The sequence below is a fragment of the Danio rerio genome, chromosome 20 (genome assembly GCF_052040795.2).
Source record: "Danio rerio strain M-AB ecotype USA chromosome 20, GRCz13ab, whole genome shotgun sequence".
Taxonomy (NCBI): domain Eukaryota; kingdom Metazoa; phylum Chordata; class Actinopteri; order Cypriniformes; family Danionidae; genus Danio; species Danio rerio.
Genome location: NC_141040.1, coordinates 36,460,201 through 36,488,046, shown reverse-complemented (window position 1 = coordinate 36,488,046; position 27,846 = coordinate 36,460,201). Strand labels below are relative to the sequence as shown.

General features: G+C 34.8%; 1 protein-coding gene across 1 annotated transcript; it reads right to left on the bottom strand.

The window, feature by feature from the left end:
- Nucleotides 1–113: 113 nt before the first annotated feature.
- snx3 (sorting nexin 3) lies at nt 114–27,292 on the bottom strand. The gene is made up of 4 exons (NM_001037106.2): nt 27,044–27,292; nt 6,184–6,279; nt 3,235–3,359; nt 114–1,086 (listed from the first exon to the last, which is right to left on the bottom strand). The coding sequence occupies exons 1-4, from the start codon at nt 27,203–27,205 to the stop codon at nt 981–983; spliced, it is 489 nt and encodes a 162-aa protein (NP_001032183.1). The 5' UTR covers nt 27,206–27,292; the 3' UTR covers nt 114–980.
- Nucleotides 27,293–27,846: the final 554 nt, after the last annotated feature.

Sequence of the window (27,846 nt, the reverse complement as noted above, 5' to 3'; positions counted from 1 at the left end):
CACAGGGAGAACATGCAAACTCTACACAGAAATGCTAACTGACCTAGTTGAGACTTGAAGCAGCGACCTTCTTGCTGTGAGGCGACAGTACTAACCACTGAACCACTATTTCATCCTTATTTAATATTTAATTAATTAATAACACTTTTATTTAAACTTTCCATGAATCCTGCAGACCCCAATTAGCCCCCGAAACCATATACATAATAATACATTTTAGTAGAACCATAGATGTTAGTTTTTAAGCCACATCCCACTACTGTGTGTTTGATCCGTTTTATTGGAAAATTCTCATAAACAAAACAATGGCACAGCAGTATACAAATCTGAAAACATGCATCATAGACAGCACTCTCTGTGTTTCTGTGCCACTCCATCACAGTAAAAACAGGCTTGTGTAGGACACAGCGCACATTTAACCACCACAAATGAAGAAGGTTCCCAATTAAGTGCATCCTGGACGGTGAGCCGCTGTATGTGTTCTTCAGCATTAAAAGCAACACAAGTAGGCAGTAGCGATAACACAGGGATGCCAATGTGTGTGTGATATAGTGCTTGCATAACCGTGACAGTTATTTGGTTTTTGTTTTGTTTGATACTGGAAATATCAAAGTTAGTGGAGCCTTTAAGACAAACTACCATAAATAATTGTTAACCACGATTAATTACCAATAAGGACGTGTTGGATCAGACGTAAAAGTGGTTAATATTAACATTAAAGATTGAGAAATCGGAGCAAAAAGACTGAAACAATCTAAAAGAACAGATCAAAGAAGTGAAGGGATACAACATGACTAATTCTCGAGTATGTTTTAAATCATTTTTTACGTCTCATTTTCTGCCGAGGTAAATGTTTTGGACGCCCTATGCTTCATGCTCACAATCTTTTCCGATAAAGGATGATTTGAACCTTTCTTATTGCTTATGGGCCATGTTTTTTTGTGTTTGTTTGTGAACGTGTGTGTAGAGTCCAGACCAGTTTAGGCTTGTCTAATTTTGGAAGGGGTGTAGTTTTTATCCACAGACTCATCCTGTAGGAACATGTGCAGGCAGCGCTCATTTTGGGCCAATGGATGACCAGCAACTCTGCAAAATAAGACCACAAGATGAGCGAATTAGCCATCAGAGATTATGGTAGGATGCAAACTGCAAAGCAGGAGAGAGAGAGGAAGAAAGAGAGAGAGAGAGAGAGAGAGAGACAGAGAGAGAGAGAGAGGAAGAGGGAGAGAGAGAGAGAGAGAGAGAGAGAGAGAGAGAAGGGGGCGGATTCAACTTTGACCCCAATCAAGATGCAACTCTTAGATATTATTAGGAGGCTGTGACATTTTGCAGCATTCCTCTTCAGATCATAAATCATCCAGCTTGAATTTCAGAGCGATAATATCGAAATTTAATTACGCATATCTTCAAAAACAGTAGAATGAGCCATCATGCTAATTAAACTCATTATTTTACATTCAATCTATTTCAGCTTCCAGTGGGATAAAAAAAAGGCCCTCACACCTCTAAAATTACGCAAATCTCACAATGTTAAAAGTCAAGATGACTGCGCTTTGGGACAGGCAATGTAAAGACATGCTGCGCATGGAAGTATGATGAGTATGCGATGCTTCCCCTTCCCCAGGTGCTATTAGCACTGAACAATGACATTTAATTTAGGAATTTTTAGTAAAAAGGAGGGAGAAAAAAAATAAATAAAAAAACGGTCTTAATTACCTCCATATCCTTCCTTTCTTCAAACCTAATTTACAGCTGTTCATCTCGTATTAAAATTCAAACAGGTAGAGACGGCACATTTGCACATGAAACAAAGATAATGGCAAAGTCTGCAATCACAGCAAATAATTACAATCGAACTGTAACTTTTATTGTCTCAGTCGGCGGGGGAACGGCACCTCGGATCAAAAATAAGCAGGAGTGCACACAACATCTTGTAGGGAAAAGGTATGCACGCCTGTAATTTCACTCGCAATTATCATAAATTACACATCAAAAATAAAACAAATGTAAAAAGTAAAGCTGGTGCACTTGCGGCCTCTCATCAGTTTCGATCATTCTGTAGGTAATTATGAGAGAAGGAGGAAAAATGGAGTGTGAGGGAAGACATCGGATGACACAAAGGCTGGCAAGTATGTGTATCTGTTTTTTCTCTTTCACTGAAGTACCTTAACCTAAAAACTGCAAATTAGCGGAAAGAGGGGAAAGCGATTGTATTTTGTTAGTGCGATCACCACTTTACTCTACTTCATAAAAACAGTTCAGATGTGCCAAGGCCAAAAGAGGAACAACGATGTAGGATGTAAATCTAGTCGCATATCAACATTCAATCAAATACATTTCAGAACAAACCGGCAAAGAAAATGTACTTGATTTTTAATGAATGACTTCATCTGAAGCTGCTCTTTTTCCCACAATTATGTGTCCTCTAATAATAATGTAATTGAAAAAAAAAAAAAATCACTAAATGATATTAATAATTTAATTCAAGTAAATAACACATAAATGTCCTACAGGCCAGTAAAAAAAAAAGTTTAGAAGTCACCTGTCTGTTTTGTATTTGTATTTTTCTCTTTTCCTTTTTGTCAAAAGAAGCCCACTGTAAAGTCAGAAGGATAAACATAGAAGTAGGAAGTTTTAGGAACTATGTCATATCATTAATATCATTCAAGATTTTCAAATCAGTTATTTTTATCAATTATTTTAACGATTATAAAGATTTTCATAACCATTCAATATTTTTTTTAAATCAAGCTTTGATGCATTACTTGCTTTTGTTAATCTTGGACAGTTCTACCTATTATAGTTTATTAAAATATTAATGATTTACAAAAAAATACAGATTTTTTTTATTAAGCTCACTCCTTATTCACTTATTATACTGTCCTCTACAAATATGCTCAAAAGGCAATAATTGTCCAACATTCCTGAACATTATCACCAATAAAGCCTAGAAAAACAGGGCATTAGTTTATTGTAAACCGATAGGTTCAAATATTCTTTTTCAGCTATCAAAGAATTAAAGTGTTACTTCATTTTAGTTTTGTAACTATTAAATTGCTTTAAATTCAAAATTGCAATATATACATCAGTGTAAAACCTATAAATGGTGAAAAAACATATTCTGTAATTGTGTATTAAAACCACCTGATTAATTGTTTTACATGTTTATATAGTTGATCTAAATGTGAAGGTAGAAGTGAATGTTTGTATAGTGAGGTTGGTCTTGTAACTCACTTGTTGAGGAACTGTTCCAGCCCTTGCCGCCGTTCCTCAATAAAAGAGTCATCAAATATACCATCATCCCCACGGAAAGGAAGCTGCCTGAACAGAGCTTTTCCAGGAAGAGGAGGAACCACCACCTGTTTGAAACACAAAAACTTCATTTATGTCACATACATCTCCCAAAATGCAATCATTCACCTCTTACAAATCACTTCAGATATCATTACCTGAACTACGGAACCACTTTCAATCCACTGATTAAATTCAATGATCCATCTCAATGGCCATGTACACACTGTAAAGTTTCAGGAATGACAACTGCATTCAACTAAACAAGTGAATCCCCTGAATAAATGTTTACTGTGTGTAAAAATCACGTCACTCCCAAATTTGTGATGGCAATATCAAATATTTTTGACCAATTTAATATAATGGCACCTAATTCTCATTATGTTGTGCAATCTGAGGAAAGCTATGGACTAGAGAGGTACTGAGGTTTGTTTACACTTGAAAGACGGCATTACAGAGTGCTTTTGTGCTAGCTGTTTAGACTAGACTTGTCAATCAACAAAGGTTGAGAAGGTGTTAAAGAGAGTAGAAGTGGGTACCTTTGAGATTCATATTTTAATTATTTTCTTTTTCTTTTTTTACCAAAAATTTTAAGATTTTTTATTATATTTTTATTTTTGATTATATTATATTATATATATATATATATATATATATATATATATATTTTATTATGATAGGACAGGCGTCACAGTGGCTCAGTGGTTAGCACTGTCACCTCACAGCAAGAAGGTCACTGGTTCAAGTCTTGGCTGGTCCAGTTGCCATTTCTGTGTGGAGTTTGCATGTTCTCCCCATGTTTGCGTGGAAATTAGGTTGAAGAGAGAGCAGTGAATAAATGTCCACAATTCAGGACTTGAAGTCGGGTCATTCACAGTGCAGTGAAGACATTATATTTGGGAAAACTGATCATTAGGTTCTTTGCGCTAACAATTTGGTTCATTATGAATGTATATAGCTTGTGGATTTCTCCAGGAAGAACTGGCAACAAAAACAAGGCACAGCTTTTACCTCTTTCCCCGTGTTTGCTCCGCAGAGTTGAGAGGCATAAAGAGGCAAAACTCTGCTGTTCAGTAAAATATACTAGCATACCAGTGTTTATAGAGGACCACCAGTTCTGCACATTTTCCATGTCTCCTTAACCAAACACACCTGATTCAGATTATCAGCTCATTAGCAAAGACTGAAAGACCTGTAACAAGTGTCACAGACAAAGGAGACAACCAAAATATGTAGTGTTGGTGATCCATCAGGAACACGTTTCTATACTATACTATACTATACTATACTATACTATACTATACTATACTATACTATACTATCCTATACTATACTATACTATCCTATACTATACTAACAACTAACAATACTATACTACCAACTAGCTCAGTGGGTCGGGAACCTTTTTTCAGGAAGGGCCATTTCTAATTTTTGCAAATGCATTTTTTTAAATAGACATTACATACACACTACTGGTCAAAAGTTTGAGGTCAGTAGGATTATTAAATGTTTTAAAATAAGCTCATCCTGCTCACCAAGGCTGCATTTATTTAATCAAAAATGAAGTACAAATTGTAAAATTGCACACTAAAATAATTTAATTTAATAATTTATTCAGGTTTTTTTAAAAGATGAATTTTCAGGTCCATTACTCCAATCTTCAGAGTCACACGATCCTTCAGAAATTATTATTATTATTATTAATGTAATAGTAATACAATCAATAAACACTGGAGTAATAATTTCATTTGAAACTACATATAAGCAAAGAAAATAAAAAAATATTTAATAAATAAGTTTAACAATTTAACTGATTTTTTTTACATTTATTAAATGCCACCTTGATGAACAAAAGAATTTAATTTAAATTAATAATGATAAAAAACTGACCCCAAACTTTTGAACGAAAGTGTATATTTAAACAGAATGCAACAACCCAAAAATGAACAAATATGAAGTATCACATGTTGAGCAAGTCCATGAATTAAGAAAGGACAATTTATTTAAATTTCTGCTAAAAAAAAAACAAAATCATATTTTACTTTTCTTGAGAAAATAAAGGCAAACAATTTGCGTTTCTATGGTAGCCAGAAACAAAAGGTTTTTGCCCTTTATTGGTGTCGTGATTCAAGTTTATCCACAGTCGAACGTCCTTTTATTGCAAACTGAGCTTTTGTTTTTGTTTTTTTTAAAAATGACAATGAAACAATTTGTATTTTCAATAGTAAACGGATTTCTAGTGATGATTATAATTTTTTAAACTGTAAAATTTTATTGAAGGGAGATGCACAGAGACCCAGCCTATGTAATTTAGAGTGGATTTATTATTTATTATTTTTATTATTTCGGTCAAAGAGCCACGTGGCACGCGAGCTATAGGATCTCCATCACTGAACTTGCTGTTCGGTTCTGTACAAACTACATAGACTTTGTATTTCTGCGTTAAATTTCTTTCTTCGTAAATAAGTATCTATAACATTTTCTACATTTCACTTTTTTAACTTATTTCAACTTAATAATATGAAAATGAAGTGCCTGCTTTAAAAAGCTTTCAAGATTTAAGTTATCCAAAAAGTTGTTTTTCAGGTTAAAAATGGATTATAACTGCTATATAAACATAATTTAGCACCATAAAGCACAAAATATTAAAAACATCAGCATTACTGCATTAAAAGATAGCAAGTTCTTTTCACTGAAATTAAATGTGAAAGCAACTACTGGTCACTTCAGACCAAAACATGACCAGCTCCAGAAGGCTATTTGAAATGGAGCCTTGCAACAACACTGACATTATGCAGCAGACGGAAAGGAGGATAAAAAGCCTCAGTTGGAGTACTTGTGCATCATGTTCCAACCAAACCATGGCTACTATTTCACTCATTCATCCTTCACCTTGCTTTCCCTCTCCAGCTCTCCTCTCAGCCACTCAAAGTCGCTGTATCTCCTCCGGACACGTGACTCCTTCAGCTTGAAGATGGGGAGGTTTGTCTGGGAAGAAACAGAATGAACAAAGAACATCTTAAACATGACGTCCACCTCAGATTAAGACAGAATCTTTCAAAACAGACCCACATAGAAGTGAAAAAAGACTGACAATATAGCCGAACAGCATCAATACTTCAATAAAACCAGGTTCAATATTAGGGTAAGACATTAAATAAATAGGTAAAGTCCACAAAAAGGCCCACTGAGACGGTGAAGCAGGGTCACAGGAGAGGCAGATGTTTAGGAAATAAAAGAACAGCCTGATGACAGCATTCAAGGAGAAGCTGAAGAGGCAAAAGGCAGCGTAAGTAACAAACACAGAGTCTGGAATAAAGGTACAGATCGATACTCATACACTACACATTTGCTCGACGCAGACTCCAAACAGATGAATACGCGGTGGAAGAGACAGTAAGTTAAACGAATAAATGAATGTGTGCTTTGGGGACAAAGTCTCGTGTGGCTCCTAATTGGACAGGAAGAGTTGAAATGTTCATCGATCCCCAGTTACCCCAGACCCTTATTCTCTCTCTCTCTCTCTCTCTCTCTCTTTCCATCTCCTCAGCTGCTCCAAGTCAGGTTTTTAGCCTTGAGAGGGTCCCTTCGGAAAATGTAGATCTTTTCTTACAATGAGGAACATTGATGAAATACCCACCACTTCAGCTCAACCCCCCCACCTCTATTCTTTCAGTATTTAGCCACCTCTGCTTGTTTCTCCATCCATCAATCTGACCCCATATTTGTCCATTTCGTCCAATCTCTTTAAACAATGTTTCAGTAAAGGTGCACTAATTAAAAATCAAGGATTAGCAGTCAATCATAACTAGTTATGAAAATGAAAAATGAAAGAAGCAAGCATTTAAAATGAGCCTTATTCAGGTGTACGTAACAGTCCATGTGGATTTGTTTGATAAGTGATATGACTGGAGTCTCCTGGTAGTGCAAACTTATAACATATTACTAAAATACTGAGTGGATTGTTTAAGAGTTTGGCCTAAGTGATGTTTTAAAATAAATTCAAACAGAAAATGCTTATATTAAAATGTAAATAAATCCTTATAATACACAATGCTGTTCAATATGTTGATGGACAGGACAGTGAAAAAAAATCTTAATGTGACTTTTTTTAATTTCACAAGGCTCCTTTGACAGCATTGATGTTGTAATGTAATTAAAATACATTAAGTTAAATAAACTTAAGCATTCATTTAGTTGTTCAAGCGTAAAACTATATGAAAGACTGTACAACCACTAGCCCTGTCACTACCAGAAGGCTAACGCAGAAACATGGCAGGGAAAATGGAATTTAATGCAGTGCTTCTTGTCCGGTCTGAGACCAACTTTTTATCGTATATCTATCAGGCAGTGAAGATCACTGATTTTGAAAGAAATCAGACCTTAAACATGGCTATTTTATAATGGGAAGACTGCAAGTGCTGAGGCTGGCTGGCTGAAGTTAAATGGGGTGAACATATCCCATTCTAATCATTTCTAAATCTAATCTCCTCCATATTGCTTTAAAATACAGCATTTTCAGTCAAATTCAAACGAGTTTGACTTGTTTTGTGGTTTGTGCCGACATAAACAGTAAAAAATGCCAGGCTTCACAAAATTGTGCCGGGACAATATTAAAGAATTAAGTTAGTTAACTTATTAGTTTAACAAATTTAAGTGGATTGAACAATTAAACAATTAGGTTATGCCTAAAAAAAAAACAAAGAAAAAAAAAAACAACCTCAACAACAATTGTGCTTCAGCTCATTTAGTTTGAACAAGCAAAATCATAATTTTGTGAGTGTATGCTCATGTCAAATTAGATTTCATTCACCTCAATTTGAATAAGAATAACACTTTTTGAATTGATCATCACCTTTTTAATGTATTTTGCTGCAGTGCTTCACAACAGAAAATAATCTATAGTCAATTGAAGTGACCAATTTAAAAAAAATTTAAATTTTGTTGTAGGGGGAAGGACACTTCATATTTTATTTTTAATCAAATACATGTTGCTAGGATGGGCATAAAAACCTTTATAAAAAACTTTTTCATTCATTCATTCATTCATTCATTCATTCATTTTCCTTTGGCTTAGTCCCTTCATTAATCTGGGGTCAATCATTCACACGCATAGTACATTGTGGACAATTTTAGTTTACCCAATCCACCTACAACACGTCTTTGGATTTGTGTGGGAAACCAGAGCACCGGGAGAGAACCCACACGAACACAGGGAGAACATGTAAACTCCACACAGAAATGCCAACTGACCCAGCCGAGGCTTAAACCATTGACCTTCTTGCAGAGAGGTGACAGTGCTACTCACTGCACCACCACACCTCCCTTATTTTATATCTTACCAGTTTTTTTTTTTAGTTTGTTTTCATCGCAATTAAATGGACAATTCACCTAGACAAATCTGTCTGTGTGATTAAATTATATTAGATAATTATCCTTTGAATTTTTAGTTAAATTTAGTTAATTTTAGTCTTTAAGATTTCTTTCAACACATTTTATTAATAATTTTATATACGTTCATATAGTGATTTTAATAATTACAAAAATACGTTCTTAATGGAGCTAATAATATAGACCTTAACAGTTTTTTATAATCCAGCCAAAAAAATGTAACTTTTTCCAGAAAAAAAATAAAAGGAAATACTGTAAAAAAAAAACAAACATTTCACAAAACTTTATTTCTATAGCGCTTTTACAATGTAGATTACGTCAAAACAGCTTAAGATAGAAGTTCTAGAAAATTGAAACTGTGTCACCATTTTTAAGAGTTGAAGTTCAGTTTAGTTCAGTGTGGTTAAAATTTCACTGCACCGTCCAAACACTGAAGACTAAATCTATCGATGCACAGCTCCACAAATCCTATTCCAAATGTCATTTTTTTGTTTGCAGAAATTCTCACACCACTCATGAGGCAACTGCTTAAAAATGCAATTCAGATTTTTTTATAACCTTGACTCTTGCATTCCCTGAACACGCGGTCATATAAGATGAGGATTAACTCCACTATGAGAGCTGGGTAACTGCAGTGCCGAGAAAGCGTTTATTAGCAACCTCACTGAGGTGCTCGCTAATACTCTGTGAATGGCTGGACCACTGAGTTAGATTCCACTAACTAAAGAAGTCTAAAGAAGTTAATTCCCATGTCAATTGATCGCAGCAACAGGTAATTTAATACACATACTCATGACAATAATGTCATGGTTTCGAGACTATTATGTGGTGTGCGGTAACACAGGAGGAAGAGTTAGATAGTTATCAAGCAGGATTAGTTCTTACTGCTTAGTCCAAGGATAAAAGCCCTTTAACTTGAAAACTTCTTTAGACAGAGACATAAATGATGAAGGTGTCAAAAGGTCAGATTCTTTTTGTTGTTGTTGTTTTTAATACAATGAAATAAGGTTGAAAGAACAAAAATAAATAGCCAAATAGGTTAGTCCCCATACTGACAAAAGTAGTATTTTTCGTTTCTCTGTCAAGTTTGAACAGAGAAGCTTTATTTTCATGTCAGCTAAAACACATGAAACAGAAGGTTATTGATCATGGTAAAAACAAATTAGAAGATAGAAGATTTGGTTTATTATATATTAGTTATAGTTATTAGTTATATTATATATATATATATATATATATATATATATATATATATATATATATATATATATATATATATATATATATATATATATATATATATATATATATATATATATATATATATATATATATATATATATATATATATATATATATATATATATATATATATATATATATATATATATATATATATATATATATATATATATATATATATATATATAGATTAATAAATTTTCTTTTTGGCTTAGTTCCTTAATTAATCAGAGGTGGCCACAGCGGAATGAACCACCAACTCATCCAGCACGTTTTACACAGCGAACGCCCTTCCAGCTGCAACCCAGCACTAGAAAACACCCAAACACACTTTCACACATATACACTACACTAAACACATCAAATTCCCAGTATTTCACGTTACTGTAATTTTTCACAGTAAAGTATATTAGTGTCACTTTACAGTATTGAACAGTTTAATTTTACGTATTCAGAATTTTATTGTGAAATAAAGAAAGGCATCATGATTACAGCAAATTACTGGCTATATCCTTCGCACATTAGTTATAGGAATTCAAACACTATTAATATTTTATTCCCCATAGAAATTAATACACATTACTTTTATGCTAGTACAGGCTATTTGTTGATATTCATAAATATTTACAGAATTATTGTTATTATCAAGTACCATACAGTAATTTACGATGAATTTGCATACAGTACCTTACTGTGAAGGTAATGGAATTATTAGCCAGTAATTTACTGTAAATAAGGTCAAATATTATACAGTATATGGCCAATTTAGCTTTTTCAATTCCCCTATACCGCATGTCTTTAAACCCAGAGAAAACCCACGCGAACACGGGGAGAACATGCAAACTCCACACAAAAATGCAACTGACCCAGCTCGGACTCAAACCAGCGACCTTTCTTTTGCATTCTGAAGCGCGTCAAACAAAACGCCCAATTTGAGCCACAGGATGTCTAATTGCATCTTTGCATTGACTTCACTTGTAAATCACTCGGGCTTCATCTGCATCTGCAATGACTGTAAGGGCGCAGGTGAAGCATCATTTTTCGAAAGACACTTAAATGCATCACATGTGCTGCATAGGCAATGTCTTTAAGTCATTTAAACAATTCATTGCAACCTGAAATAAATAATTTGGTTATATGGTTTAAAATTGGATTATTTGTAGGATTATTTACTTTTTTTGCAATTTTTTTAAATTTTAGTTAAGAATTTTGCTGGATCCCCAAAATCTGCAACTTTTTGTTGCTTTTGCATTGGATTCAGCGATCACGAAATCGAGAAAAACTAGGGGGTCTGTAAAATATCTTAATTTGTGTTCCAAAGATAAACGAAGGTCTCACAGGGATTAGATCAACATGAGGGTTAGAAATAAATAACAGAAATTTAATTCTTTTGGATGAACCAATGCTTTAAAAGAAAAAAAAAAGAGAACATGTCCTATATTTCAAGATTTATTCATTTATTTTTTCCCTTTTTTTCTTGTAAACCATACATTTAACTGCAAGCTTCTGCAAAGTTACAATGGCAACTACTTAAGGTTAGGGGTTTCTTCAAATCCCTCTCTTCAAGTAAGCCTAATAGTAACGGTGATGCTTGCAAGCACCACTAATTACACTTCAACAGAGTTGCCGCAACGGGAGCAGTGTTGTATTTATGTGTGCGGTTCGTCACACTTTATACAGCTGCAGATGTAAACTGCGGAGAGTTTGACTGTCCTCCCCTCACTGCTAATGATCTCAATCAAACCTGAGACAAGCAAACAAAACAGCCCAACAAAGGGCCTGATTACCGTGGCAACCAAAGTTAACCACACAGACAGAAGCCCTTACACATCAAACACTCAATGAGCAGATGAAAACAGCCCAATTCATTAAGACGGCAGGCTCGCGCTGCGGCTAAGACATGCTTTTCAAGAGGTCCATCAATACCTGCGAGTGCACCGGTGAGAGGAGAACGGTATGACATGATTAAACCGGCAGGTAATGAGACGACACGATCAAATGCTTAGAGACTCTCTGATGGTCAGCTATGTTCTCTTGGGTGGTTCTTATGTTAATTTCGTCAGCTCTCTGTGAAATTTAATGATCTCTGTTTTTTAATTATCTCTATAGTAAGCTACTAACTGATACTAATCATGAGTGTGTTCGTGCAGCATTTTCATATTCAGTGTGATAAGGCTATGTGCTTTGTAGATGGAAATTAACACACTGTGTCTGGGTCAACGCTAGCAATGATGAATTTGAACTGTAACAGTGAATACAAAACAATTAAAACAAAAAAAGTAATTAATAAATTTTTTAGATATTTATTTATGTTTGTATTCAGGGATGTTTATGAGTTAATGTTTTTATGAGTAAAATAATATCATATTTTATATTTATTACTTTTTGCAGACATAGAAAAACAAGGAATAGACAGACAAACACATCATGAAATAATCTGTGCAAAATGTAAAATAAAGCATAAAACAACGGAAAACGGCGACATACAAGACATATATAACCTACAAGAAGACACAGGGATGTAAAAAGAGAGAGGGAAAAAACATACAAATCTTAAGAAATTAACAAACATTATTAGTCTTTATGGTGTTTTAGGAAAAAAAACAAAAAAGTGGATCCCACATTTTATCAAATTTCGCAGACCTCTCAGAATTTATTCACACACACACACACACACACACACACACACACACACACACACACACACACACACACACACACACACACACACACACACACACACACACACACACACACACACACACACACACACACACACACACAGCCACACAGCCACACAGCCACACAGTTGAAGTCAGAATTATTAGCCCCCCTGAATTATTAAAACCCCCGTTTATTTTTTTTTTACCCTGTTTGTTCAACAGAGAGTAGATTTCTTCAACACATTTCTAAACATAATAGTTTAAAAACTCTTTTAATTCTGACTTCAACTGTGTATATATATAAATAATATATACAGTTGAAGTCAGAATTATTAGCCCGCCTTTGAATTTTTATTTTTTTTAATATGATTATTAAAATGATTTTATAAAAAGATTATTTTATTTTTTATTAATTTCTTTGGCCTCATAGTTTACTGAAAATTTTAAACAGTTTTGAACAGTAAATATGCTCACATTTTACAATAGATTTTTGAACGAATGGTGCATTACTTAACTTTAAAATAACTGAATGAAACAGGTACTATCTCTGATTATTTATTGCGTCATAATCAAAATATGCCGTCTCAAGGCATCTCTGATGCAGCTTCCAGTCATCGTCAATGTAGAGCAAACGTGCAACGCGTAGTTACATTTTTTGAGAGGTGTGCAGGTATACAAGCAAGCAAAGGCTGCACCGAACCATACCTTTGTGTTAGATGCAAAAGTATAAATTAGCCTTAACAGACCGGGGTAACATGACTCCGTGGTACGCGGTAGGGAAAGTAACTGAAAAAATTGAAATGAAAAAATTTAATCGATTATAGGTTCTGAATGTCGATTTCGATTAATCGCCCAGTCCTATTCAATTGTCTTTTTTTAACATTGTGGCCTTCTCTTGAAGAATCAACAGGTATGCTAAAGGCTATGAGCACATCATCTTCTCGAAGTTGGTCTCCAACCAAACCTAGATTTTAAAAAAATGAAATAAATTAATGTCAAAAGTGAAAACAAAATCATCCAAAAAGAACAGAACAGACTGACTGACTACAGAAAAGTCGGAGAGATCGAGCAAGCGAGACAGAGAGAGACACAGAGCGGCTCCATTTTATGCACAACACCCAAAAATAGCCAATTGTGCGAAAGGTGCACTAAAAGCACTCTTTCTTTTAGTCACTCTTCCGCACTGTTAAAAGCTTCCACATGGCTTATGCCGATACGAGGAGATGGCAGAATCCTGGTCTCTCTCCTCTTTTTCAGATGCATGTGTGCGAGGGGGACAATGGTGTATCCTCATTAGGAGGAGAGAGAGGCCAGAGAAAAAAACAGCCGAGAGAGGTCACCTCACCCAGCGTAAGGGCTCTGCGCTAGCTATGCATTAGCTTTTAGCGAGTCGGATCAAGTCAAGTTTAAGAGCGAGCATTTCATCTCTCCGCCCTGCTCTCTCTTTTTCAAAATAAAAGTAGCAAAAATGGAAGCACAATGCCATCTCATCGCATCATAGCTCCAAAGAGAAGAGGACAGAGGGACAATGAGAGCACTCGGGCCTCACCGCCATCATCCCCCTCCGTGTTCGACACACACACACGCAAAACACACCCGCCCAACACCCTCACTCTGGCAAAAAGCTGCCCTCTGTCTTTGTTCCCATAGCATCAACTCCCACTTTTGATACTGTCATCTCAAGTAGGATATGGTAGCCTTGATACAATATGCTGCCCATTACCATTAAAATAGTTGTCGGGGAGGATGCTGTAGACTTTGGATTACACTTGACTGGGACTGACAACCAGGCAAGCAAGCCATTTTTAGTAATGGCAGAAAGGGAGAGCGAAAGAGAGGGCTTTTTGGAAATTGGAAAAGAGAATGAAAGGGGGATGACGGGGAGGAGGAGGTGAAGAGGGAGTGAGAGATGGGCAGGGAAAGAGAGTGTTGTACACAAAAACGCAGAAGGGGGGCTGAGGATTGTCCTGTCTGTAAACAACGTCCAATCTCAAAGTCCTCGCTCTTATGGAGTCACTCAACTTTAGCACTGTAAACAAGGTGTCTGTCACAACCATGCTTTGTATCGAACTATTAGGAGAAGGACTTGCATGAAAACTTTTGATTATCTGTCTGCACGCTTGTGATTTGCTGTCATGTGAATACCAGACTGTACTGTGTGTGACAAATGCAATAAAACTGACCTGTTCCCAAGAGCAAGGAAATGCGTCACTAAGTTGCATAATCCATAATATGAATGATTAGAGGTTGTCAGTATTTTTATTTTTTTTCAGTTGCTTAGAGTACTAAGGCTATTTTTGTTAGACATAAAGCAACTCTTCTGTTATAATGTCAAAAGAAATACTTGTTAAACTGGGAAATCAGGCAGAACATTTTACATCTAAAACTGCCATTAAAGGTTTGGGGTGTCAAAAGAGTTTTTATTGTTCTACACTGTAAAACCTAACAGTATACTTTATCAAATAAATTGAGTGTCGTTAACTCAAAGTTAATTCTACTCATTTGAAAAGAGTTTTGAACTCAGTGTTGATACACTGTAAAAAGTGAAAACTTAAACAAATTACTTGTAACTTGACTTGTAACAATTAAATAAATTAAGTTTGACAAACTTAATTTATAACAGTTTTCTGTAAAGAAAATAAGTTATTTTAACTGTAACACGTTTTTGTGATTTATGGCAAGTATAATTATTGCTCGCTATAACTAGTGAGCAATACTTGTACTTGCCACAAAACATAAAAGTATTATTATTATTATATTACTATGGGAAGGAAATTTGTAATTTATTACTTATTATAAAAATATTATATTATTTATTTGTAAAAAAAAAAGTATTTTTACTATATTATTATATTAAAATAGGAAGGATTTTTTTGTAATTTATTATTTATTATAAATTAATATTATTCTACTTATTTGTAAAAAAAAAAGTATTTTTACTACACTATTATTATATTAAGAGTATTATATTGATTGATTTGTACTGTACTGTAAGTACTGTTCCATTCTTGTTTTCTTAAATTACTAGACTTTGTTACACCTAAATAACTAAACTAAATAATTTATTACTAAATTACTGTCATAAATTAAGTGTCAAACTTAATTCATTTAATTGTAACAAGTCAAAGTAATTTGTTTAAGTTTTCACTTTTTACAGTGTAATGTTATACCGCATATCTTCAACCTTAATAGTGCAAGTTCACAGTACTCATATAGATTAGTTTTTTTATTACTTAAATGATTTGTAGCAATTGGTTTCCACAAACTGTTTGAGTTGCCTTAACTTATTGGGTTTTACAGTACTCTTAGTTTAAGTTCTTTTTATTTATCAGGTTTAACTGTGCTGAAATTGCTTTGTTTACTTAAATGGATTAATTTTACAGTACTCATTAGGATACATTTTTTAACTTAAATGGTTTGTTGCAATTGGTTTCCTCAAATGGTTTGAGTTACCTTAACATTTTGGGTTTTATAGTGTATTAATAATTAGTAACATGCTGAAATTTGTGCTCATATTTAATACAAAAGTTCAAATGAACAATATTTATTTGATTTTCAAAGAGCCTGAGCCTTTGCAAACCATTAGCAGATATATTATTAATGCCACTGACCATGTTGAGAGTGGTGTTTTCATGTAAAATATGTTTTGCACGATTAGCTTTCGATAACAAACATACAACTAAAATGAAAACGGTGAGAAAGCAGCCATTAAGTAATGCAATCTGATCATAGCAGGGTGTATATTTGTACAAGCTCTGCGATTCAGCACACAAGTCATGTTGTACTTATTTATATAGCACTTTATGCGGCAGACTGCTTTAGAGCAAGCAGCTAGTATTAAATGTGTTAGTATTGTTTTCAATTAGAATTACACTTCAATTTTGACTATAAAGCAGCTCTTCAGTGTTTACATTTCTACCCTTTTTTGGATGTGAATGTTACATCAATTGGAATGTTTCTTCAGTGAGAGTTCATCTCTATAAAATCGAATAAACAATCTATAAAACTTTTGGTTTCCCCCAAAACATTTTTTTGTTGTTGTCTGTGCTACTTGCAGTGCATTTCTGTATTTGCATGAGTTGTGATGGATGTGTAACCTTGATTAACTAAAGAAGATTTCCACAGCACAGAGACCACGGTGCTCAGTATATACAAGTACACCCCTTACAAATATATCTTTTAAATTCATATTTTTAATAGAAAGCGATGCAATATTATATTTGTGCATATATATTAGATTAGTCAGTACTGAAGCCTAATCTGGAGCTTGTCCAACAAATTAACTTTCGATAAAGGTCCACAAACTAGTACAACCAAATTTATATGCTATAGAAAAAAATATTAAATACAAATTTTAAAAAGAGTAAAAATCAAGAAAAGCAAAAAAGAAGAAATGGTGTTGAAATGTTGTAGGTTGTAATTGCTTTGTAATATTTTGCTTGAATTTAACTGTATTATCTTTCAATTTCTAAATATGTTTGGTGACTAAAATATTATTTTAATAAATTTATGTTTAATAAATCTGTTTTGTTTAAATTCACCAAAATACATTGCCTATATTCACTGAGAAATGGATAAAAATATTAATTTTCAAAATGGGGTGTACTCAATTATGGTGAGCACTTTATACTGTGTCACCACCAAGAGACAAAGGTAGTGTTAAAGTGTGTACCAGCTGGAAAGTTCTCAGGAAGAAACTTCTCCAGAAATTTTAAAGCTTTAAACTAATTTTAGCACATATTTCCTCAGTTACATCACACTATTTTATTCTTCGACTTTGGCTTTTACCTCAGGGCCTTTTAGCAGTCTATGTACTCCAGAAGGGGTTGCAGTGATGCTATAAGAAAACATTTCAAATAAAATATCTTGAACCTTTTTTTTTTTTTTTTTTAACAAATAGAAGGAAACTTTCTTCAATAAATAAAACATTTGGTGGAATACAAACATTCGGTGGATATTAATATGGAACAATTAATTAAGAACTTTTATTTTTAAGAGCATGCTTTGTGCTGTTGCATTAAAATTAGGGCTGAACGATATTGAAAAAAAAATCTAACATTGCGATATATATTGTGAAATAAATACAATTTCACCATAAGTCATATTATCTTTTTTTGGGAAGAATTGCTAATGTTAGATCAATCGGGATGTTTCTGCAGTGGGAGTGCATCTCCATAAAATCTACTAAACAATCTATTGAATTGTTGGGTCCCCCGACACATTTTCGTTGTTGTCTGTGCTACTTGCAGTGCGTTTCTGTTTTTGCATGTTAAGTGAGTATTTTCAATTCTATTCAATTCAATTCACCTTTATTTGTATAGTGCTTTTACAATGTAGATTGTCAAAGCAGCTTTACATAAAGGGTCATAGTAAGTCGGAAAAGTGTAGTTCAGTTTTTTTAGTGTTTAAGTTCGGTTCAGTTTAGCTCAGCTCAGTGTGGTTTACTGATCCCAAACCATGCAAGCTAGAGGCGACAGCTGAGAGGGAAAAAATAATAAAAAAATTTACAGATTGGCGAAAGTGAAGAAAAAATCCTTGAGAGAAACCATACTCAGTTGGGCACGACCATTTTGATTTCTCCACTGGCCAAACGTCTTGTGCAGAGCTTAAATTTTCAAGCACGTGTTTAGAGATTGATGAATTTATGTTTACTATTTGCATCTCCATAAAATCTAATAACTAATCTGCAAACTTTTTGGGGTCCCCCGACACGTTTTTATTGTTGTGGTCTGTGCTATTTGCTGTGCATTTCTGTATTTGCATGTGTAGTGAGTATTTTCATATATAACAATCTAATTTAAATACAATTAAGAAAAAGACACAATTGAAATAAAATGTTTTATCATTTCCAGAGTCTAAAGCAGGTTGCACACCAGAAGCGCCGCTCGGCGCCGCAACACGGCGCGTACATGACAGTTTAAAGTATCGCACACCAGACGCGCACATTCGAATGATATTTAACATGAAACTAATCAGATGGCGCTCTGTGGCGCGGCTGAAAAATGAACTGCGTCCTGAGCCGTCGCCGGGCGCCGCCGACTTGCGGCGCCGGTGTGTGTATCCTGATAGAAACCTATGTTTAGAATTCTAAAATACATGGCGCTGCGTGGCGCGCCGCCGAGCGGCGCTTCTGGTGTGCGACCTGCTTAACAGTATTCAAGTACAGATAAAATAAAAATAATTCAATAAAAATAATCCTAGTTAAGGTCACAAATTGAACAATTTCCTATGCCTGAATGCTGAATGAAATGACTAACAATCGCAGGCATCAAAAACACATGCAAATGATCAATCATAATTCAAACTCAACATTGCATATCCTGCGATATGAGTGTGACTATTGTGAATGATCACATTGTGATATCGACGCTGAAACAACATATTGTGCAGCCCTAATTAAAACCCTACACTTCTATGTAAAATTCACCTAAAAATGAAACCCTATCATCATTTACTCACACGAATGTCATTCCAATCCTGTTTGACTTTCTTTCTTAAGCAGTACACAAAAAGACAGGTTCTGAAGACCTGCACTCTCCACACTTTCCAATACAAATCTCAATGAATAGGGACTGAGGCTTTTAGGCTTCAAAGAGGATGCAAAAGCACCTTCAAAGCATCAGAAAAGTGGTTCGTGCAACTTCGCTGGAGCCTTTGTGTGAGGAAGAGGCGACATTTAAGTTAACTTCTGCAACTGGATCACTGAGTTCACAAAAAAATCATTCAATTTTTGATTTGTGGACTGAACCAATCGACTAAAGATGTAAAATAGCCTTTAGTCAATTGGTTCAGTCCACAAGTCAAAAATTGAATGATGTTTGTGAACTCAGTGATCCTGTTTATATATCCACAAAATTGAGACTTCTCAAATGAACACACCAATCCAAATAATGCCAAAAAAGTCAAGTTTTTAGTAAATAAAGGCTTTGATATTGGGCTGGTCTTAACACAAAGATTTCAGATGACTTCAGACGACTTATAGTGCACAAGTTAGATAATTTTTGGATTCCTTTTTGGCATTTTGGAACTTTCACTTTGGATTAATAAAGCTGAGAACAGGCTTTATATGGAAAATGTCATGAGGGTCAATCAGAATGGCCTTTATGTTACAAATCAATAGACAACTGAACTTCAAATCAATCAAGTCAAATGGAGGTAAAGATATGCCCATCCTGAGACGAGACCAGAGGGGCAGATGACGGGGGATGGGTATGTTTTGTGCCATCCAGTGGGGGGTGGGTTTGGCAGGGGGTTAAGACGAGGTCTACACCCCCATAGTCATTCACACGTTCCACTTTAAAAGAAGGGATTAAGAAGCTTCTCGCTCTCTCTCTAAGACACACAAATATGGCTTGGCTTCTTTCTCTCACTTTCCATGCCAGGATCATCTATGGGATGCGGGATATGACGATAGAAAGTATAATGGTTGGCCACCGAACGAAAGAGAGAAAGCGTGTATGGATGGTGTGGAAGAGCGCAAAAGAAAGATGGTAGCCTTGGCACGCAGAAGCATGTAATCAAGACAGGCAGTGTTACTATGACAAATACAAACAGAATCTTATTATCTCTTCTCATTGTTGCAATCGGGCTACTTCAGAAGCAAATCAAAAGTTGACAGCTCCGCTCTTTCTCTCAGTCTTGAGGGCTAGAGCGAGAGAGAGCGATAGCGTGAGAGGGATGTGTGGGGTGTTCCCTTATGCAAAGCAGGGTCACCGCCGACTCAGAGACACACAATAATACTGATTACACGCATATGCTAATTATTATACGCTAATCAAGTACAGTAGCTTTAGATTTGGGCTAATGGCAGGCAGTGGCCCGCTCTGTAGGTAGGAGAAAGCTAAAAATACTATAGGAAAGCTGGGAAGACAGTGGCCTATTAGCAGACACAACAGCACCTGTCACAACTCATCAGTTGGGGAAAATGACTGCTTAGGACAGGCAGGGGTTGTGACAATGTCTTGTCTTCGCCTCCGCCTCCTTTAAATGAGCATTTCCTATTTAAAAGTACAGCATCTCAAAGGAGAATTTAGGCTATTTAGGGAAGAAGAAAAAAAGTGATTTAAATGGGAAGCGTTTCAACAACAATACATGAGTCTGATGAATATTTCATCTTTCATCAACACTTCAAGTTTACCTGCTGAAGTTATGTGACAAACATGTCAAGAATAAAATAGGATAGAGCAGAATATAATGGAATTCTAGGCAAACACACCACCACATTTTTTCACCACCACTTTTGATGCAATATTGCAATGTTAAGCTGCAGGGACAGAGGGAGCCTTGTTCAAGTACACAGTTGTTTACCAACTAAAGTCTTTAACCAACAGGATGACTTCTAGAGAACCAGCCCTAACAAGGTCACACACTAAAGTTAAATGTATTTTGCCTAATTATTTTGCCACACACACACTGAGAGCAACTAACTTTTTTTTTTTCTGGCACTATAAGCTGCACTGATCATTAACCCTTGTGAACTGTTCAAAATTCTCTCTTCCATTATATTCACGGCTGTTATTACCCCATAGACTAGCAAAGCCATGACAGCAAATAATCATATAGTCTTGATTGTTGGTGGTTTACCTTATTGGTAAGAGGTAATATGTATAATATTTACTTTTTTGATCATTAGTTGGCAGTATTAAACCTTTAAATTGGCCTGTGCAAAAAAAGTTTTCTGGCTTTCATATGGAGTTCTATGGAGAAAAACAGCAGATTTTCTCAAAATATCAAAATAGGTGTGCAAAGGTCTTTCTCTCTCGCACCCCCCCCCCCCCCCCCACACACACACACACGTTACTCCATTTAGAAGGCAGAAACTAATCTTTTTTGCAATGCAACTGATGATCAAGAGTATAAAATTAAAATTTTACCTCTTCCCAACCATCATTACAATGGAGGTCAATAGTGCAAAAACAGTCACGAACATAACGAAAGAGTAGTAAACTTGCCAAGAGCGTATTGTTGAATTTTTGAAAAATTTCAAAGCATTTTGTTTTCAAAATAAGATTTGTGACTAAAATTTATTTGCTGAAACACATGCTGTGTCCCAATTCACATACTATCCGTCCTAAATAGTATTTAAAAATAGAATTAGTGTGTCCCAAATCGTAGTATGTTGAAAAGAGTATGCCAAAGGTTCCCGGATGGTTTACCATTTCTGGTAAACATTTTAAGCGTTGAACTGTCCATACTCTAACCATTGATACTGGCTGAAATACATTGAGCATTGGACGTTAATTTGATTAGAACTACACACGCGGGTAAAAAAGTGTAAATAACCTACAAAAATGATGGATGCGCGACTCGGTGCGAGACCAACCGTCAAGTAGAGAGGCTTCTGTAAAGATGTTTGTATGACTCTTATAAATATCTAACTGGAAAATATTTAAACCACGTTTTCCGTGCTATATTTCTACTGCAAAAACAATGTGAACTTATATAAAGATGTGTTTGGACATTAACATCTAAATGCATAATTATCCAAAGACCTGAGGAGATTTCTTAGCATGAAAGACTTGTAAATGGGAGATTAACCTACTCCTCTTCTCCAATAATGTAGGAAATGAAATATGAAAAATGTAGATGATGTGAGGATGATTGACAGGGCTCATAACTAAGGAACACAACCATCTGTTACCGAGGAAGTAGTATGTCCCAAAGCTTGCATACTCTTCTGATCAAACATTTAAAAGTATAAAAAGCAACAGAGAAAGTTGTGGCCAAATTAAGACTCAAAATCACCCCAGAGTGGATGAAAACATTCCCAAAAAGTCCAAAGTTGGGTTCAACTTTACATTAACAAGCATTAATGCAATATGGAAACTACTAATTATATAATAAAGTCAACCTGCACATGCTATAGTCAGATATGTCAGTGGAGTTAACAAGATGATGCCAACCCTGACTTCGAGGACAACACATACACTTAATACACTTCATTAAACATGTACACATAGACATCGCCTACATTCTAAAAATTACAGGTTAACTATGTCTGTTTATAATACTTATATTTGATTGTAACTTTAACTTATTCTGATTGTAATGTAATAATGTGCAACTTTTGTAAAGCTGCTTTGAAAAAATAAGTATAGTAAAAAGCGCTTAACAAATGAACACATTGAATTGAATAGAGTAGGAATGCCTATTTGGCTGGAAAAATTGTCCAATTAAGTATCAAAAACAACCGAGAACTCTACATTTTTTTGGTCTTGGTTTAAGGTTTGTCCTTTAAACTAAAGGGAAGAAATCCATAGTTTCAAGATTGAAGCAATGTTAGATTATTATGACTAGAAAGAGATGCTTTTTAAAGTCAGCAATAAATTCAATATAAGGATACGCAATGTTAGAGGCTTTTATGTAAACAGTTTATAAAATGTATTTATATAATCAATGACATAGACACCATAAATATGCAAATACATTATAAATTAAATCAAGTTTTAAGACTGTACAGAGTTAAACATCAACAGATGAATAACTGTTAATCCTGCGTAAACTACGAGCATTGTGAAACAAAGACGGATTCATGTTACCTCACTTTAAGGGTTAAATATTACAATGTTGAATAATAAGTGTGAAAAAACCAGAGTGAGTAAGTGAGTGAGTGAATGTGCCAGATATGTAATCTTAGTGTTAAAAAGAATAACATTTATTTTTGGTTTGAGAAGTCTATATACATGTTATGTGGGAAGATGAGCTGTATATCTGTCTTTTGGTCAATTGCATGCGTGACAGGACAAACACACTTAAAATGCAAAGCATATGGCAGCCACGTGTGTCTTTCTCTCATTGTTTTAAACTTCCTTTAACATACCAATTCATTTAGGGAAACATTGTAAGCATTTTGTGCAAATGCTTGCAAGCTGATTCATGTCTTTGGAATGACATGGAAGTGAGGAAATTCTAATGAAACAAACTGGATCTAAATTCAGAAGAACAAGATCACGAGATAGCAAAAAACGCATTTAAAAATGTTTACGGTGGGTGCATTTAAGAGGAAAAGGCATCAAACTAAAAATGGTTAAAGATGATGTGCATAGATGATGTGTTAAGCAGGATTATCATTATCGTTAAAGCACCATTATCTAGGTTTTGCACATGTGGGTGTGGTGAAAGACTATACACTTGAGATCCTGGTGTAATCAGTATTCTTTTATGGGCTCTTTTTCATCCCAATTGTAAATGTTCCTACCAAAAAGTGTACTCCACTACACAGCATAAGTTAGTTAAATGCAAATAGAGGGTTAGACAGGCATTAAGGTGTTACAAATAGTAAATAAAGGCACAGCTCAACAAAAACTCAGTACAACATTGTGTTAAAAACCTGTATGCATCAACAAGCACAGTAAATGTTAGTGCGTAATATTAAAGGTAAAATATTTGTGTCAATTTACTTCACATCAGGCCAAGATGCAGGTTACTTGGTCTAATAGATACTGGCGTAAACATATGCAAGCAAAATAAAGTTATCAGTTGCTATATCAGTTGCTTCTGACAATACCTTTTGAAGCTTTATGTTATGAAACTTTATTTACAACATTATTGTAATACACAGCACAGCCTCAGCAAACAGTCCTGAGCATGAGATTGCTGTCCGACAACATGTGCAGATGCAAATTGACACAATAGCTATTAATGTTTGTTTACAAAAGAGAGAAGACATGATTGCTGTAGCTATCACTCATCAAAATAGTGCTTACCTGTGCTTTTTATATAAGATGCAGCCTGCATAAAGTTGTAAATAAACAGCATGGGCTCATGAGTCAGTTTTTGGGTGTGGATATGTCATTGTGCAAAAAGTGCTAAATGAAGCTTGCACTCCAGAATTCCTGAACACATTTAGGACTGTTTATTTAGACTTTGGATTAAAAATAAATACAAATAAATAATGTTCAGTAGCTTGCATCGATCATTCGATCTAATACAGTTTCTGCAAGTTTTACCAAGATAAATTTAAGACTTTTTAAGACCATGATGAATGAAATTTTAGACTTATACAGGGCTAATTGCTATACATTATTTTTTTCGAATATCCCAGTTAGAAAAGATTTTCACTTGCCCTATCAAAAAATTATTAAAATTTAATACATTTAATACATCAATAATATATATTTTTAATTTATTTTCAAACACATCCATTCACAAACCCTAAAACCCTTTCAAGAATCAAGAATAGAACAAAACATAGCTGTCAATTACTTCAGTCTAAATTAATAATAATTTAATAATAAAAATATAGGTCAGGTCAGTATCCTCAGCAGTAAATTAATTGACAACTTATAAACAAATATTACTGTAAGAGAAAAGTGATTAAATGCTCTTTTAAAATAAAAAGTTAAACAATTTATTGAGATGGATTTTTGATGATCGTATGGGTGTTAATGGCCAGATTGGGTAGCTATACATGAACAAAGAAAAAATAAGACTCATTAAAAAAGATTTAAGACCTACAACTAGGCATCAGTCAGTGTAGGTTTGTGACGATATGATAACCTTGGATAAAAATATCACAGTAGGTATTGTGAATACTGCTCTAAAATAAGTTCTTTTTAAAATGTCTTAGTAAAAAAACAACCTATTTTCCCCATTAAACACAATATACAGCATTTTTTATTTGTCATTTTTTTTAATTTACAGTTCACATTTATAATATTTTGGAACAATAAATATGACACGTGAAATTTTTAAAATAAATCATCGACTTCTGCTGGGTTCATTAGTTTACAAAACACGAATTTCTTTAGAAGACATAAAAATACATAAAAAATTACTTAAAAACGGTATAACATAAACTTTTTGCGGTTTTAAAACCTTGACTTTTTCAAATCGTGGTAAACCTTGAAGGTTTACCAATAAACCTTGAAGGTAAACCTACAACATCCTATTTCAGTAGATTTAAGACTTTTTAAGGAGACCCTGTCATAATAGAGGTAAAGTTGGTTTTCATTCATTCATTTTTATGTCAGCTTAGTCCCTTTATTAATCTGGGGTCGCCACAGCGGAATGAACCGCCAACTTATCCAGCAAGTTTTTACGCAGCGGATGCCCTTCCAGCCACAACCCATCTCTGGGAAACATCACACACACACACACACACACACACACACACACACACACACACACACACACACACACACACACACACACACACACACACACACACACACACACACACACACACACACACACACACACACACACACACCTCATACACTATGGACAATTAAGCCTACCCAATTCACCTGTACCGCATGTATTTGGATTGTGGGGGAAACCGGAAACCGGAGGAAACCCAAGCGAAAGCAGGGAGAACATGCAAACTCCACACAGAGTGAGCCGAGGATCGAACCAGCTACCCAGCGACATTCTTGCTGTGAGGCGAACGTGCTACCCACTGCGCCACTGCTTCGCCCTATAGTTGGTTTTATATTTGGATATTCAGACATTTTCCTTAATAATATAATTTCAGAAAAGTATTTATTGCAAATTCTAAATAGGGAAGTCACATTACCAGCAAATAACCATCAAAGTACAACATTGTCCACAGTCAAATAAATATTGTTTAGAACAATGTTATAACATTATATAACATTATTCTAAACATTATAAATGTTGTTTAGAAGTCATACTTGCATGTTAATTCTGATCGAATATTCCAAGTAACATGGTAAACAATATATAGACTGCTAAATGAACGAATATAAAACCAACTTTACCTCTTTCCTGTCATAGACTTGTCAGGAGCCATGAGTTCTAATTTTATTCTGCTTGCCCCCTGTATATGTTATTTAGACTCTCAAAGTGATGGCAGCAACTGTCTTACATTTTATAAATAATCTAGGACAACAGTTACAGCCAATAACCTTGTTATGTAACGTGCTGGATAAGTTGGCGGTTCATTCCGCTGTGGTGACCCCGGATTAATAAAGGGAATAAGCTGACAAGAAAATGAATGAATGAATGAATGATATTTGGTTGGACTTTAAGGACTGACAGTTTCAGCCAGCTTTCAATTTCAATCAGTCTGATTTCCATACAATGAAAGTGAACTGTCAGGCAGATGTCACATTTCTCTCCAACAAAGGGGTTTGATAAACAAGAGGGTTTGTAAATGAAGACAGTTGATAGAACTACTAGCACCTAATCAGAAAGTTGCAGGGAAACTCTTTTCTAATTCAAAATCCCCAAAATGTAAACAGTAACGTTGTTTTTTAAATAAGTTAAAAGCAATCAAACAATACAGTTACAAGTAAACCCACGAGTAAACAGACGTCGTGGTTTTATTGACTGACATGAGATTGGCTACACTCACACTGTGATCTATAGTGTTAGCTCTCCTTTAAATCGCATCAGCAGTGTATTAAGAATGTACTTAGACACCCGTACTACAGACAGATCAGTGTGTGGGAGCGTGTTTTGATGGTCTAATCAGGCCAATACTGGCAGCTCACCTTCAGTTTGATCTCATATGTCGTGAACCTGTTCCGACCGACGCCAACTGTTTCGGGGTTGGTAACATCAATTTCTAGAAAGTTACTCGGTGGCCCGTACGCGTCATTCAGGTTTTGTGGTTTAGTATACAGCCTTCTCGTATCTGCTATGGCCTCAGCCATTGCTTCCCGTTACAGGTTTGAGCAAACAAGCAGCTATCGATTGTACTTCCGATCAGCTGAGGAACAGCTGACATGTGACATGCCAACACGGTCACGTGGCAACCCCCATAGCTTATGATTGGATAAAAGCTGTCATACCGAGTGCAGTGTGATTTTTAGTCTATAATTATGTGAAGTTCTGTTAGTTATATATTCCTTCTAAATGACTATATATTTGAACTATAAAAAAGTAAAGCTTTTATACTGCCACGTGCCAGCATACTGAGCTGTTATTTGATAAATGTTATGAAAGCAAATACATTTTAATGTGCATCTGTAAAGTTAGTAATTACTTGCCCTATGTAGAGTAATATCTTAATTTATTTAAAACCACGTGACAACATCACAGGTTATAATTAGATAAGCATTGTCAAGCACAGTACTCTTTCTGTAATTTTCAAATTACGTTATAGCTTCTAAATGACTATTTAAAACCTTTTGCAACATTCAGTAGTTATTAAGGAATAAAATATGATTTCGACCACGTATAGGTAACTTAGGTTTATTAAAATACATGTATATTTGTTACATTCGATATTCCTTATGTTGCAAGAACATATGAAACCTAAAGGGAGAACAATACTGTCTTCTCCATAGTGTGA